This window comes from Rhinopithecus roxellana, chromosome 4, assembly GCF_007565055.1.
Source record: "Rhinopithecus roxellana isolate Shanxi Qingling chromosome 4, ASM756505v1, whole genome shotgun sequence".
In the NCBI taxonomy this organism is placed as follows: Eukaryota; Metazoa; Chordata; class Mammalia; order Primates; family Cercopithecidae; genus Rhinopithecus; species Rhinopithecus roxellana.
The window spans coordinates 72,596,915-72,613,783 of NC_044552.1; the positions used below are offsets into that span (position 1 = coordinate 72,596,915).

At 43.6% G+C, this 16,869-nt stretch overlaps 1 protein-coding gene across 1 annotated transcript in view; it reads left to right on the forward strand.

Annotated features, from left to right (window-relative positions):
- Positions 1 to 8,146, forward strand: part of SLC22A16 (solute carrier family 22 member 16) — a 56,990-nt gene extending 48,844 nt beyond the window's left edge. The window contains exons 9-10 of the mRNA XM_010366022.2: positions 1,497 to 1,596; positions 7,776 to 8,146. Of these exons, the coding sequence (XP_010364324.1) occupies positions 1,497 to 1,596; positions 7,776 to 7,988 (313 nt within the window). The 3' untranslated portion in view covers positions 7,989 to 8,146. The remainder of the gene's footprint in view (positions 1 to 1,496; positions 1,597 to 7,775) is intronic.
- Positions 8,147 to 16,869: the final 8,723 nt, after the last annotated feature.

The following is a 16,869-nucleotide window of genomic DNA, read 5'->3' on the forward strand; positions in this document are numbered from 1 at the left end:
AGCAGACAGGCAGAATAACAGATTACATTCTAGCGCTTACAGGTTGACAATGGTGGAGACCAGTTGAATGCAATAGAGAGTGAAGTTGCATAATTGCAAACTTACGTTGTGGCTTTGGCTCCCTTGTGGCTGACCCAGGGAAGAAGTCGCTCTAAATCAGGGAGAAGATCTTTGGCATGTCCTATGGGACGCTTCTGGCCTCTCAGGTGGATTTCTGCGCAGCCAGGAAAAGCTGCAGATTTTCCCAGTTCAAAATTCAGATTGGACCAGATCCATGCAGTGCCTAGCACATGTTAGACTCTCGACACACATGTGCTGAGTGAATGCATGTTATACGCTAAAATGGTGACAATCTAATCAAATAATGTCAATGTGCATTGCAATTATGAATGTTGTAGTATTTTTTAAGATCTTTTTTTTGTTGGCTTGGTTGTTGGTTTACAACCTCAGGTACATGACCTCAAAAAAATCCTATATGTAAATATTTAATACAGGAAATCTTTAACCAACTCTATGAGCTCCCTGAACACCCTAACACTGCATGCAAAACTTTACTTATGTATGATTTCTTTCTCAGAAGAATGCCATACTTTTTATCAGTTCTTTATAAATATGTGTGACCCAGAAAAGATGAGGCACCATTAATTTGTAGAGGTACTTACTCACATAAAAGGACAGTCTTTCCTTACTAACATTCTATACATTTTCCCTAAGTAACCTTTAAAGAAAAGCACATTAAGATATTCCTTGACTCTAAAAAATTGAAATAGAATAGTCCACAGGTATACAGATACTTTGTTCTCTCAAATTCCCACTCCCTACCTGAAACAAATTCCTGCTGTAGAAGACCTTATTATTCTCAATGTTAGGCTGGATCAATACACATAAGGGCCTCACCTGCACAGCAGATGAAGAATGGCTTGCCTCCGCACTCTTACCTTTTTATCTTGAATTGTCTTGAATTATGCGCACGCTTGTATACACCACTGTTTCACACAATGTAGGTGTTGTGATTTTTGAAAAATTTAAGTAAAATTATTTTCAAGCTTACTTTTTTTATGGTCATATGTTGCTTAATGATGGGCATACATTCTGAGAAATGCATCCTTTGGTGATTTCGTGGTTGTCAGAACATCATAGAGTGAACTTACACAAACCTTGATGGCCCAGCCTGCTACACACCCAGGCTGTGTGGCACAGCTTATTCCTCCTCAGCTGTGACCCTCCACAGCATGTTACTGTACTGAATACTGCAGGCAGTCTAACACAGTGGTAAGTATTTGTGTATCTAAACGTATTGAAAGATAGAAAAAGTCGAGTTAAAATGTGCTATTATAATCTCATGGGGCTGCTGAGGTTGACCAAAACGTTGTAATGCGGTGCCTGACCGCCCTTATCCTCGTTGGGGAGGGTGGGAAAGGAGCTGCAGAAAGCAGGTCCCTCAATCCTGGGTCACTTGCACCTTACTTGTCTCGGCCTCTCTCCTCTGTTTCCAGGTCGCTGGCTGTGGGAAGCGGCAGCATGGTATGTCGCCTGGCCAGCATCCTGGCGCCGTTCTCCGTGGACCTCAGCAGCGTTTGGATCTTCATACCACAGGTGTGCTTCAGTTTGCAGACCTTTTCCGAGGTGGCATGGAGGCAGTTTCTAATTGCCTATTAGCGACTTCTCTGTTGTTATTTATTGCAAGCCAGTACATCATTTCCTAACGGGGTTTGTAAAAACAACCCCCTTACCAACAGCTCGCCAGTCTGTGGGTAGGGTGATGGCTGCTTTGCGACTGGCTGTTGGTGGCCTTCCACCACTGCTGAGCTGTTCATTACAACTCTGCCTGCCACAAAAGGGTGTGTCTTCACCCTTCCCTGGAAGCCAGGCCTGTCCCCACCCCCTGGCCTGGCCTTGCCTCTGTGTTTCCACTGAGTTCCTGCTGGGCAAGGTGAATTCTGGGGGCTGCCTGCTCCAAAAAGATTCTGTGGTGCCTAATGGAGAGGGTTAGGAACCCATGGTTCTCAGTTGACCTGAACCTGAGGGGCTCCGTTTCTGGCTCCAGCAGTGTGAGCCATTTGCCTGGCTTCAAAGAGTAAGAGCAGGGACACTTAGTTTGCAGATCCTCCGGTAGGGGCTGAGAGGCCGGGAAGGCACATGAGCACTGCTGCACCTGGTGGACTCTTCTGCTCAGGAAGAAGATGCGGGATGGGTGGAGGGCAGGTGTTTCTTGCCAGCCCACAGACCCTCCCTCTCCCTCCCCTCCAGTGCCTCCTTTCTCTTTTCTGATTGCCCCTTAGATAGACTCAGGCTGCAGGATTTCCTCCCGGCCTCCTCCCTGCCCCCTCTCCTCCGGGCTGCAGGCACGGGGTTCCTCCGGCCTCATGGACATTCTCCCTGGATGTCTCACCACAAACTCAATGTCTCCCAAGCAGAACTGGCCAGTGACACCTGTCTCCCACTTTTGGTTAAGGATAGGCCAGTGGCTTCAAGCATGACACTGTGGCATCGGCTTCTTATTCATCCTGTTCGTTCATCACCAAATCCTCACGTTCTCCTTCAAAACCACCCCTGCATGCCTGGCTCCAGTGCCTCCCAGTCTTCTCCTTGCTCTTTATCCCCTACCCCGTCTGGGTAGCATAGAAGGCACCACGGCCATGACCCAGTGCCCCTGTCAGCGTCAAAATAAAAGTCCAAACTAAGCTGCTATCCAGGTCCTTTCCTGACTGACCCCCTGCCCAGCTCCCCTATTCTGTTCCTCATGCAGCTTCCCCTCCTCTCCACACTCACCCACACTGCAAGAGTTCCTCTCTCCTCCCTGTCCTCACCCCGCCTCCTCCCCTTCCATGCCACTGCCCAAACGGCCCCTCCAAAGAGAGCAGCTTCTCTCTCATATTATCTGTTAAGTAGCCTTCCAGGTATCCTCTTTCCAGGAGGCCACCCAGATCTAGTGACCTCGCCTCTCCTTTTCTCAAGTGTGTCCGTACAACATTTAGTGGGTGCCTCTTTCACAGTTGCTGTTGCAGTGTGACTTTATCATTTGCACGGGTGTCTTCATCACCCCAGTCAGGCTGTTGTGCTTTGCAGAGCAGGACATTTTGCATCCCCACAGCTGGCCCTAGCCGAGTGTTTCCCTCAGCTTGTGAGCCACCCATGCTGTTATTCACCTACTATTTTAGATCAAATAGATTGACTTTTGGAAATCAGGTTTGTCCTAAACAATAATATCAGTTAGGTCATGGGTGTTATACTAAGTATGTGTTTTCTGAAAGACATCAACATAATCTCACAAGTAATAAAACAGTGCTTGGCATCCCCTGGAGTTGCCTTGTACACACAGCAGGTACACATACTGCTCTTCCGGAATCGCTGACTTGGCATGACTGTCTCCCGTGTCCCTGGAGCTGGCGCTCAGTAAAGCGCTTGGATGTGCCATTGGGGTGTTAGAGCCCAGCCTCTTTCTCAGGCTGACTCTGAGGTTAAGAAACCATATGGGCTGTGTGGGAGGTGTTTTGGGAGAGTCTACTACCCTTTTTAGGTCATGAACTTTTCTAGAAGAATCTCCTTTGTGCTAGCACTTGTTTTCCTTATTTTTTTTAAAAGATAAAATGGAAAGGTGTTTATTAAAATAATAAGTTGAAACATGCAAATATAAAATAGATAAATTTATAAAAGCTAATTACCAAAAATAAAACCAAATAAATATTTTTTAATGGATATCTGTAAGGCTCAATTAAGGACTACGGACTTAGAAGGGATCTCTAATTTTATTTAACAGATATTTAAACAAGCTCCTTTTATTTTTATTATTTTTCTGAGACAGAGTCTTGCTCTGTCGACCAGGCAGGAGTACAGTGGTCTGATCTTGGCTCACTGCAACCTCTACCTCCCGGGTCAGGTGGCAAGTACCCAGGCAATGTGCATATGGAGATTATAAATGGGTCAAGCAATTCTCCTGCCTCAGCCTCCCAAGAAGGTGGGATTATAGGCATGTGCCACCAAGGCTGGCTAATTTTTAAAATATTTTTTAGTAGAGACGGGGGTTTCACTATGTTGGCCAAGCTGGTCTCGAACTCCTGACCTCAGGTGATCTGCCCATCTCGGCCTCCCAAAGTGCTGGAATTACAGTCATAAACCACCATGCCCTGCCTACACAAGCTCTTTTTTAAAGTGCTTTACAAAAATTAGTCTTCATGTAATGCAGATACTGTTGTTCTCTTCATTTTACAGATGAGGAGACTGATGGACAGAAAGTAATTATTAGCCCAGAGTCACACACCTTAAAGGTGAGAGAGCTGGGATTTGAACCCAAATACCATGCTCCCTTGCCTTTTACACAAGGTCCAACAAACAATCTATACAAAAACGAGCACAGAGCAGTCAGCTCCTTGTCCAGCCTGGCCCTGAGTAGCCCGTTCCTCCTCTAAGACGGTCTCTGGCCGCAAGGTGTGGTGTATATTTGTGGGAGTAGTCTGTGGATGTGCTTCCTTTGGGTCTAACAAGTATTGCCTATTGTTTGTAATGAGTCAAAAAAAAAAATCAAATTTCCCATTAAACTTGTTTATGGATGTCAAACTGCCTGGGGAGCCAGTGTTTTCATTTTGAGAAATCCATTTTGAGAAATGAAAACTCTCATCTGGAAGATGTTTATATTTTCTCTTTTGAAAAGAGACACATGACAAATCACTCGCTCTGATGCTTTTATTATCAAGCATTATTTTCTAGTAATCTAAAAAAGGTGGACACGTTAATTAGCTTTTTGTGTGTTCATTAACTCATTTGGCAAATGTTGACTGAGTGTTGGTTTTGAACTAGCCACCCTGCTAGGTGCTAAGGAGCAGATGAAAGAAATAGCCTGTCTTGAGGGACGTCCAGTCTGGTGGGAAGGGCAGGAGAGCAAACAATCACCAGCCCCGAAGAGAAGGGCTGGAGTGGGGAAATGCCAGGTGTGGTGATTTAAAAGATACAACAGTGGTAATCATGGAACATTAAGAAACATCTTGTTTTTCAATATATAATAGCAGTAAGGCAGGAGCGGTGGCTCACACCTGTAATCCCAGCACTTTGGGAGGCTGAGGCGGGCAGATCACAAGGTCAGGAGTTCGAGACCAGCCTGGCCAATATGGTGACCCCCCCCCCCTCCCCCCCCAATCTCAACTAAAAATACAACAATTAGCCAGGTGTGGTAGTATGTGCCTGTAGTCCCAGCTACTCGGGAGGCTGAGGCAGAAGCATCACTTGAACCTGACTGCCTGATTAGTCCTACTACCAAGCTAAGAATATACACACTGCGTATATATATATATACACACACACACACACTGCATATATATATATATGCTGCATATATATATATATATATATACACACACACACAGTAATGAGAGCTTACATTTAATTTCATCCTCTCAACAGTCGTTTGCAACAGATACTATCCTTTCATCCATTTTACAGAAAAGGACTCTGAGGAACAGAGAGGTTAAGTAACTTGTCCAAGGCCACACAGGTAGCAGGTGGCAAGTACCCAGGCAATGTGCATATGGAGATTATAAATGGGTCAAGAACATTTCTTTTTCCTTACTTTTTTATTTTTATTTTTATTTTTTTGAGACCAGGTCTCTGTCACTGAGGTTGGAGTGCAGTGGCACAATCTTAGCTCACTGCAACCTCTGCCTCCTGGGCTCAAGTGATTCTCCCACCTCAGCCTCCCAAGTAGCTAGGACCACAGGCACGTGCCACCACTCCTGGCTAATTTTTATATTTTTCGTAGAGAGTTTCACCATATTGCCCAGGCTGGTCTCGAACTCCTGACTTCAAGAGATCCACCAGACTTAGCCTCCCAAAGTGCTGGGATTACAAGTGTAAACTACTGCACCCAGCCTTTGAGAACTGTTTTTTTTTTGTTTGTTTGTTTGTTTTGTTTTTTTTTGTTTTTTTGTTTTTTTTGTTTTTTTTTTTGAGACGGAGTTTCGCTCTTGTCGCCCAGGCTGGAGTATAGTGGCAGGATCTTGGATCACGGCAACCTCTGCCTCCTGGGTTCTAGCGATTCTTGTGCCTCAGCCTCCCAAGTAGCTGGGATTACAGGCATGGGCCACCTCACTCAGCTAATCTTGTAATTTTAGTAGAGACGGAGTTTCACCATGTTGGCCAGGCTGGTCTCGAACTCCTGACCTCAGGTGATCCACCACCTCAAGCCTCCCGAAATGCTGGGATTATAGGCATGAGCCACCATGCCTGGCCCTTTGAGAACTTTTTGTTGAGGGAAAATAGCCAGCAGAAAGGAAAAGGTCAAAAATATGTGAGAAGGAGGTTGGACCATGGATGGAGGGAGATCTCTGAGGAGGAGGTGAGAGGCGATAGGGTCTGGAGAGCGTGAAAGGATCCGCCTGGACAGAGGAGGGAGGGGTGGGAAAGGGGGGACTTATTTCGATGCTTGGTTTGGGGTTTGTGGGCTTGTGGGGAGCTGTCAGGGGAGCAGGAGTGAGGAGGAGGTGGAGAGGTATGATTTGTTTACTGCCTGACTAGTCTTACTACCAAGCTAAGAAGAAAAATTCCATTCTGTTCTGGATCTTCCATTTGATTCTATTTTGCTTTTAGACTGATTCAGTGTTTTTCAGACCCTGACTTAGGGCTCTTCTGGGGTTTCTAGATCACTGGATATAATTCCCATGTCTTGAGAGACCAGAAAACGTCTTTGAAATTCCTTGGAATGTCACTTGTAATTCCGCTACTGCTTCTGGGTTAAGCTTACTCATATATTTCTAAGAATTAGGTTATCAGTGCTCTGCAAAACAAATAAAAAACTGCCTTCCCAAGTCTCGTCTGTTATGGATGTGATCTGGCATCGCTTCACACTTGCTGTATGTATTTTATGATTCTCATTCTCAGATGCTATAAACATACCAAGTGTGTAGATTTATGAGAAAAGCCATACCTTAATTTATTTTTGTAGGGTCTTTCCAGCAAATATATTTTCCTAAAGGATTTTAAATTAAGTAAGGATGGATTGTGTTTTTACAGATTGCATAGAGATTTAGCTCTGTTAATAAAAACCACCCAGCTTCTTCATGATGATAAACAGAGAATAGATATGCAGACTTTAATTTTTAATGTGACCTGCATTTTTAAAAGCAAATACCTTGGCGCTAGTCTAAAAGGCTGCCTTTTATGTGTCAAAATCTGGAAAACAAAGAAATCATACCGAACTGTATAGGAAATTATATGGATCCCTCCCCCATAAAGTGACAATTTGTTTTCACTGCCTTTGGTTAGCTTCCCCCAAATTCCATAGATTCCGGTTGATTGAAACCTATTTTCATTCATTCATTCCCTATCATTTACTGAACTCTGATAGTGTACTGATTATTGGGGCAGGGACAGGGTTGACTAAGACACGCGTGGCATGTCCTAACCCAGGGCTCAGTTGCTTGTCTCCTCCGCAAGACTCGGGGGTCTGGAAAGATGGGGCAAGGGTCTTTTTTTCGTTGTGACCGCAGCTCCTAGGACAGCGCCTTCAGGAGTAATAAGGCAGACAGTAGCTGGCGGCTGAGTAGACGCTCCACAGTGGCTCATGAATGAATGAATGAGTGAGTGATGAGATTAAGCCTCATTGGTGAGGAAAAGAACTCGAAGTCCAGCACAAGTAACCAAAGGTCTCACTGAGTAATCACAGTGACAACTGTTATGTCAAATTCAATTGCATTACCCTCTGAAAACAGTTACGAAATTCTATTCTCCAAAGGGTGCATTCCTTTCTTGATGTGTCACTTATCATTATTTTTAATTCTTTCTAGTTGTTTGTTGGGACTATGGCCTTCCTGAGTGGAGTGTTAACACTAAAGCTTCCAGAAACCCTTGGGAAACAGCTGGCAACTACTTGGGAGGAGGCTGCAAAACTGGAGTCAGAGAATGAAAGCAATTCAAGCAAATTACTTCCCACAACTAATAATAGTGGGCTGGAAAAAACAGAAGCGATTACCCCCAGGGATTCTGGTCTTGGTGAATAAATGTGCCACGCGTGCTGTCTAGCACCTGAAATATTATTTACCCTCATGCCTTTGTATTAGAGGAAGCTTATTCTCATCTCCCATATGTTGTTTGTATGTCTTTTTAATAAATTTTGTAAGAAAATTTTAAAGCAAATATGTTATAAAAGAAATAAAAACTAAGAGGAAAATTCTCATTTTTAAAAACTGCTTTCTTATTGCTGCAAAAATATTTTTCCGCATTTGCTTTTCTAGGTCGTTGATTCTCAACCTTTCCCCACCACCCCCCTACCATGCATGCCGGAGGGAGTTCACCTATTTCTATCCGTGCCAGTGCCACCCCTCCACGGCTTCCCAAAAGAAGGGGGCATGTGAGAATGCTTTTCTTTTGACACAGCTCCTTGCAGATTCTATTTCTGATATTTTTTTCCCCTCTTATGAAAATCATAGCTCTAAAAACAAGTGCAATTCAGAAATGCCCTCTCAAAAAATGCTTGCCTTCACAATTAAACCATAAAAAAATCAGAGCTACGAAAATGATATCTTGCTTCCCAGAACCTTGAGCCAAGAAGGCTTGAATGTGCAGACAGTCGTGCTTGTGTTTGGTCCAGATAAGGGACACATACCTGCCAGTGTCCAAGAGTGAGCTTTCTAGTCTGGTGTCCTTATTGTCCCAAAGTTACCAAATTCTCCCTATAAGTCTCCTTTACAGCCCAGAGAGACTGTGACTTTTTAACCCACTGCAACCTTTTTCAGTTGTCAGATCATCCAGGAAACTGACTTTAAGTACCATCTGGATTTGTTGCCAGTGTAAAAATGTTTGTAAGTATTCTCGCCTTTAAAAAAATAATTCACATGAAGACTTTACTCTTTTGTTTTTTTACTATACATTTTTTCCCAACTCTACTTTAAACCATGGTCTTTCAAAAACATTATTATCTTGGACACTTCAAATGCAAATTATGTCATCATCTTATCTGTGGAAGAATGCATTTCAGATTTACAGTCAGTTTCCCGTAGGTTTTGGGTTTTTCCTTACTGTGGTTTCATCCTAAGTTCATTATTTTTTTCGTTGCTCTTGAGATTTTGCTATAGGGTAGTATGTCTTATATCCTGCATTTGAACTGGTGAAATACTAGCATTACCTGCAGAGGCAAGTAAAAGAAGGCAGTTATATAGATGTTGTGAGTTTAAAAAGCTTTGCCAAGGGGAAAAAAAAGGAGGGATTTAACCTGAATTATTGACTTTTTATATGAGTTTAGTTCCCTGGGTAATTGCTTAGTTCTTCACTTGGTCTTTCCATTAACAAGGAAAAATAAAGCCAAAAACTTTTCTCCCTTTATAAAAGAAAATAACATATGTAGGAGTTTATGGAGAAAAAGGAGGAAGACATTTCTTGAGCCTTTCTCTCATTTCTTATTTTGTCTCTTTTTTCTTTTCCCTCGGCCTATTTTTCTACTGCCATTAAAGTTTTTCCTCTCAGTTAATATTTGATACTTTCTTTCCTTTTTTTGAGACAAGGTCTGGCTCTATCCCCAGGCTGTAATGCAGTGGGCTTACTGCAACTTCCGCCTCCTGAACTCAAGCAATCCTCCCACCTCAACGTCGCGAGTAGCTGGGACTGCAGGCACCTGCCATCATGTCCAGCTGATTTTTGTATTTCTTTGTAGGATTTGTATTTTTTGACAGGATTTCACCATGTTGCTCAGGCTAGTCTCAAACTCCTGAGCTCAGGTAATCCACCCGTCTCGGGCTCCCAAAGTGCTGGGATTACACAGGTGTGAGACACCAGGCCTGGCAACACTTTCTTGACTTTACTTTCATATTCTGTTAGTTTGCTGAGGTGATCATAGCAAAATACCACAGACTGAGTGGCTTAAACAAGAGAAATTATTTCTTCATAGTTCTGAAGGCTAGAAATTCCAGATCATGGTGCTGGCATGGTTAGTTTCCTCCAACACCTCTCTGGCTAACAGCTGGTTGCCCTCCTGCTGTCTTTTAACATGGTCATCTGTTTGTGTATACACATGCCTGGCTGGTATCTTTCCCTCTTCTTTTAAGACCATCTGTCATCTTGGATTAGGGCTCCTCTCTAATGACCTCATTTTAACTTAATCACCATTTGAAGATCTCAACTCCATATATGATTGCATTCTGAGGGTTGAGATTTCAACATATTAATGTTGAGGCATTTCTTTACATTTTTATTGCCCACTGTCTTTGTCAGTTTGGGCTGCTATTCAAAAAATACCACAAACTGGTCAGCTTAAACAACAGAAATGTATTTCTTACAGCTCTGGAGGCTGGGAAGTCCAACATTAATGTGGCAGAAAAGTAGGTTTTATTCTAGGGCTTTTTCTCTTGACTTTTAGTTGGCTGCTATCTCACTGTGTGCTCACGGGACCATTTCTTTGTGTGCACAGATGTGGAGAGAGAGCAAGCTCTCTAGTGTGTCTCTTATCATAAAGGCACTAATCCTGTACAAGGGCCCCACCCTCAGGACCTCATCTAACTCTAATTACCTCCCCAAAGCCCCATCTTCCAATACCATCACATTGATGGGGGGTAGGGCTTCAACATATGAATTTTCAGATCATGATATCTACATATGTGTGACTGTATCAGTCAGCGTCTAGTCAGGAAAACAGAAACCACTGGAAATAATTCAAACAGGAATTTCATGCATAGTTAGTTACAAAAGTGTAGGAAAAACTGGTGGAACAAAATGGAGAAGTTACCTAGGGATCAGGAAGCCACTACCACGGCTGGGTTGGGAGCCCACAAGCCTACACTTTCTGCTTTCACTGCTCAGGCTGAAACCACATTTCTGCTGCTGACCAGAAACCTAGGAGCCCACATCCCCCACTGATTCTACTGAAACTGCCTATTATGCTTTCAACTGGAAGGGGCTGAATTTTTAGATTAAGTTGGGGAAAATTCACTCTTTTTTCTGGTATTGACTCTTCTGTTATCATGGGTTATCTCTCTCCATGTACTTGGGTCATCATTAACATCTTTTAATGAAGTATAATTTTCTCCATAAAGGTTGTACCTGTTTTTTGTTATATTCTTCCATGTAAATTTCCATTATAATTAGAAATGAGAAGTTTCTAATAATTATATTTTCTGACTGTATATTGCTGGATAAAAGAGATTGATTTTACATGTTGATTTTGCATCCATCAACCTTGATTAAAGTATTTTTAATTCAAAAGGAAAAAATTTTCTTTACTGGGGCAGGGTGCAGTGGCTCATGCCTGTAATTCCAGCACTTTGGGAGGCTGAGGCAGGTGGATCACCTGAGGCCAGGAATTTAAGACCAGCCTGGCCAACATGGTGAAACCCCATCTCTACTAAAAATACAAAAAAATTAGCCAGGCATGGTGGTGTACACTGTAAGCCCAGCTACTCAAGAGGCTGAGGCAGGAGACTTCCTTGAACCTGGGAGGCAGATGTTGTAGTGAGCCAAGATCTCACCATTGCACTCCAGCCTGGGTGACTCTGTCTTAAAAAAAAAAAAAAAAAAAAAAAAAGTTTTTTTTTTTTTTCTTTACTGGAAGAAAAATTAGGCTTTTTGTTGTAAAAGTTCACAAATGTGTATCATGCAGGAAGCCAAACATACTTCGTTCCTTCAGCATTTCTTAATATGTGCAGCCTTCTGGTTTTATACTTGGAAAATAGTGATGATCTATAATAGTTGGAACCTAGCCGTAACACATCCGATCTGTCTCTGATTGCAAATATTTCAAGGAGTACTTCACCATAGCATTGGAATGATCGGAGAACAAACCACATACAAGTAGGTAAACTTCAAATAGGTGACCTTGTTTCTCAGTTCTGTGTCACTGAGGTTCATGCACTAACTTGACTTTGACAGGCCACAAAGTGTGAGAGGCAATGGAAGCCTGGAAATAAAAAAGCTCTGGCTATAAGCTTCCAACTTAAGCAAACCAACCTCTCTTTACCTCAATCTTCTCATTTGGAAATTCAGGATTATCATACAAGGTCCCTCTGGGAATGGGAAGATTAAATGAAATAATATATCAACATCATTTAATGCCCCTCTGCACAGCCCCGATATTTTACAAGGCTATTTCTCCATTCACTGTATGTGATTCCAACCTCATTAGGTGGCCTGTCCAGTCTTGGTCTTGGCCAGTGGGCAAGGGGGCCCCGTCTGTCAGTGCTCCACATGCTGTCGCTGTCCTGACTGTGCCCTACCACACGCTGTTATCCTCCCTCATGGACTCTGCAGTTTAGCTACCTGGAGATACCTCTGCAGTTTCCTTTGTGCTCTGGTGGTTAGTTTCCGTCCATGATAGCTGCAGGGAAGACTGTGAAGCTAATGACGCATAAACTTCAGGCCCCTTCAGTTGGACAGGCTCCTGTGATGGAGCTTAGTAATAGCTCCACTTGGACATAAGCTTTCACAGAATTTTGTAAATTTTGCAAAAGTAAGATCTAGTCACTACAATCAGCTGAGACCACTGTCTTTTTCCACTTGGTTTTCCCTTCTAGTACATTCCTCCTCTTCACATGGCATCAAAGTGGTCACAGGCATTCTTTTCTTTTGTGACTTTGTATTTTTTTCCTCTAAAGAGGGCTCTTGAAACTGTACAAACTTCAGACCCCATAAAAGCTGAATCCGTCCCCTGAATCACTGTTAAAAGGTGTGTTGTTAGGGAGGTTCACACTCAAAATATGCTCTGAATATACTCAATTAAATGCTCTGTTCTGAGGGGCCCACCTGTGTCCTTTCTCCCACTCCTATCAAATATGTAATGAAAACATACTAAATGCAAAACGGTATAGGCAAGGGGGTACTTAACAAATTCTTGTACATGGTGTAGAGGAACATTTTCTCATTGAAGATGGTAAAGTTGACTATGGCAGCCAACGTCTTTGGCAACTTCCCCCAACTGAATATCTGGAAGTTTGGATGTTTGTTGTTTTACTTGAATTTGCCAGAAGTTAGTGATGGCTGCTGTTTTTATGTCTGAAGTCTACAGTGCAGCAGCGTTTCACTGACAACTGCTTGTTCTCTAAGTAAGTTAATTTTTTAAAAAATTCCCGGCGTCTCTCTGGGTTCACCCATGCCAGTTGGTGTTAGCCATTCTGCTGGAATTGAGGATCTGAAGAACACCTTAAGCAATTCTTGGGAAAAAGATCCACTGTCAGAGATTTTATCTGTAGCAACAAATTGGGGGAGCAGGTGGTCAGCATCAGCATGCTACCTGATTCTTGATTAGTTAGCAGTTTCAGGGAAGCAGTTCAAAAGTACACCAACCCACTCTGGTCAATGTCTAACTAGAATTCTCCCTAAAGCCTGGTGTATAATCTCATTAACCCTGTGAGGATGATTTCACTGTCCTACTTCCCTGCCCCAAACTGCTGTACACATGGGAATCCCTGGCCCCTGAACCTGGTATCTTCAATAGTCTTCCGAAGAAAACAGGCTTAGGTCCTGCATTTACTGGCCACGGACACACCAGCAAGGCTAACACCCTGCAAGCCAAGAACACCCATGGGGAGCACCGCAGGAGGGGGAGAGTGGCTAGGGAAACCCTAAATGTGCTCCAGAGGTGAGACCCTGGGGACCTCTGCAGCCCAAGTTTAAAAGTCTCTGAAGAAGCGTTGGGAAGATGATGAAGCCCAGCTGCCCTGCAGTCTCAGGGAGATCATGTCAATTCTTTGGACCCCAACCACTCACCTGGATAGCAATAACACTAGATTCTCCCCAGGTGGTTCCTGAGGTTCCTTTTAAAAGTCATCCTCAATGATACCTAAATCAATTTTCCCATCCATTTTCTGAAGGACCCTTCACTCAAGTCATAGTGCTACACCTCTGTGTTAAAAAAAAAAAAAAGGTTTTTTAGTCCTATCTGTATAGACTCTGCACTACTACAGATAAGCTTTCTTTCTGGGTTTCATTTCTGAGTATGTTCTTTTGTTGCTTTTCAGGAAAACATAGAATCCTAACATGGGCCAGGGGAAGAAAGAGCCTTCTCAGATCTCTTCCATGGCTGCCATTGCTTTTTGAACAGTCTTGCATCCTAGCCAGATTTCCAGCACTTTCACACCCTGGTCTTGCACAAGCCTCCACATGAACCCCCCACTCTTTCCTCAGCTCACTTTGAACTTTCTGCCTCTGGGGCTTTGTCTCTCCAGAGATTTTTCTCCCTCCTCTTCTTTGTCCATCCAAATCCCACTGATTGTTTGGGGCCTTCCTCACTTCCCATTTATGCTCCTGGACTGGCCGCTGGAGTCCACCATACTCCTCTCTCTCCTGATCCTTCACAGCACCTGCAGTATGTGCTGTTGGTTAGAGGACAGTCTTATTCTGCCTTGTTTCCTTTCTTGAGGGAGAAAACATCTCAGAAGTTCTTAAATCTTTCATAGCCCTTGCAGTATGTCTTGGACAAAGTGACTGCTCTGTAAACATTTGTTGATTGATTTTTATAGTAGGTGCTCAATAAAATATGTACACCACCTGTGATACTGGGAAATATGTATTTGGTCTTCATTCCCGTTTCCTTACATATGACTCCTAAAACCGTTGGAATCTCCAGAGTGATAAGATTGTCTTTTGTATGCTAACGAGATATCTGGTGGCTGGGGCCCCCTAGTAAGCTTCAGGATGGGAGCTGGTCATCTGGAAACAACAAGACATGATTAGAGCGTGGAGACTTTCAGCCTTATCCCCAACCTCTGGGGAGAAGGAATTGAAGGTTAAGTTGGCCACTAGTGGCCAATGTTTTAACCATTGTGCCTACATAATAAAGCTTTTGTAAAAAAAAGAAAAACACGACAGTGTTTGGGGAGCTTCCAGATGGCTGAATATGCAGAGGTTCCTGGAGGTGGTGCCCCCAGAGAGGACATGGGAGCTTCTTGTTCCTTCCCACGTGCCTAACCCTGGCCCTCTCTTCCACATGGCTCTTCATCTGTATCCTTTGTAATATCCATATTAATAAATGGGTAAAGGTAAGCAAAGTGTTCTCCTGAGTTCTGGAGCCACTCTAGCAAATTGAACCATTGTTAATTGAACCTGAAAAGGGGCCTGTAGGGACCCTGATTTTCAGCCCATCAGTCAGAAATCTACAACATGGGGCTTGTGACTGGCATCCGAAGTAGGGTAAGTCTTGTGGGACTGAGCCCTCAACCTGTGGGATCTCACACTATCTCCAGATAGCTGGTGTTAGAATTGAATTGAATTAGAGGACATGCAGCTGGAGTGTCTGCTAGGCAATCTGCAGAATGGGATGCTTAGTGTGTAGGGAGACAACACACCCAGTCACAGGAAGTGTTCTGTATTCAGTGACTGTGACAGTATTGAGCATAGCCGGAGAAAAAGCTGCTTTCCCGCACCACCCCTGCTCCGGCCCTCAGACCACTTTACAAAGAATTGTACGTATCTCAACTTATCAGAGACCTACAACAGCTTGCAAGGGATTCTTAGTTCATTCTCGGTTTTCAGGTGGGCAATCAAACCCAGAAGTCAGGTGATTTGCTCAAGGTAAAAATGCAGGTCTCCTCACACCAAAGTTTGTGCTTTGGTTAAAAGATTGAGCTTTGGCCAGGCGCGGTGGCTCTACGCCTGTAAATCCCAGCACTTTGGGAGGCCGAGGTGGGCAGATCACCAGGTCAGGAGATCGAGACCATCCTGGCTAACATGGTGAAACCCCGTCTCTACTAAGAATACAAAAAATTAGCAGGACATGGTGGCGGGCACCTGTAGTCCCAGCTACTCAGGAGGCTAAGAAAGGAGAATGGTGTGAACTCAGGAGGCAGAGTTTGCAGTGAGCAGAGATTGCGCCACTGCACTCTAGCCTGGGAACGGAGCGAGACACCGTCTCAAAAAAAAAAAAAAAAAAAAAAAAAAAAAAGAGCTTGAACCTTGACGTCAGATACCCAGACTGATTTTACCATTTAAGAGACCCTGGGCCCCTTTCTTACTGTCTTAGAGCCTCAATGTACTCATCTATAGAATGGGGATAGTGATAATAGTACCTGCTTCATAGAGTGGTTGTGATACTTGATGTCATACATGTGTCTAGCACGTGGTTAATGCTAAATATACGTTATTGAAAATATTATTGTCACTATTTTGACACATGACACTGCCTCCCTGTAAACAAACTTGTTAACTGATGCCTAGAGCTAAAGCTCATGCCTAGAGCTCAGTAGACACTCATCAAATATTGAATCCCTTCTTTGAATATGTGGGCTAAAGCAGGGATCCCAAATCCCCAACTGGCCTCACAGCAGGAGGTGAGCCGTGGGGGAGCAAGTGAAGTTTCATCTTCATGTACAGCCCCATCATTTGCATTACGGCCTGAGCTCTGCCTCTTGTCAGTTCAGCTGAGGCACTAGATTCAATAGGAGCACAAATCCTACTGTAAACTGCACACACAAGGGATCTAGTTTGCATGCTCTTTATGAGAATCTAATGCCTGATGATCTGTCACTGTCTCCCATTACTTCTAGAGAAAACCATCTAGTTGCAGGAAAACAAGCTCAGGGCTCCCACTAATTCTACATTATGTTGAGTTTTATAATTATTTCATTGTTTATTACAACGTAATAATAACAAAAATAAAGTGCACAATAAATGTAATGCACTTGGATCATCCTGAAACCATATTCCCATCCCCAGTCTGTGGAAAAATTGTCTTCCACGAAACTAACCCCTGGTGCCTAAAAGGCTGGGGACTCCTGGGCTAAAGAATCATGTGGTTCCATCCTAGATTATCTCCTGAATAGTGCTTCCAGCTCCAATCAATCAACAACGTTACTCAGCCCTCACCCCCTCCTTATTGCTTCGTCACCAGCTGACCCAGCAGAGCCAGGCACCCGGCTAACTGTGGGCAGCCAAATGAGGTTGGAAGTTGGACAGGCTCACCTA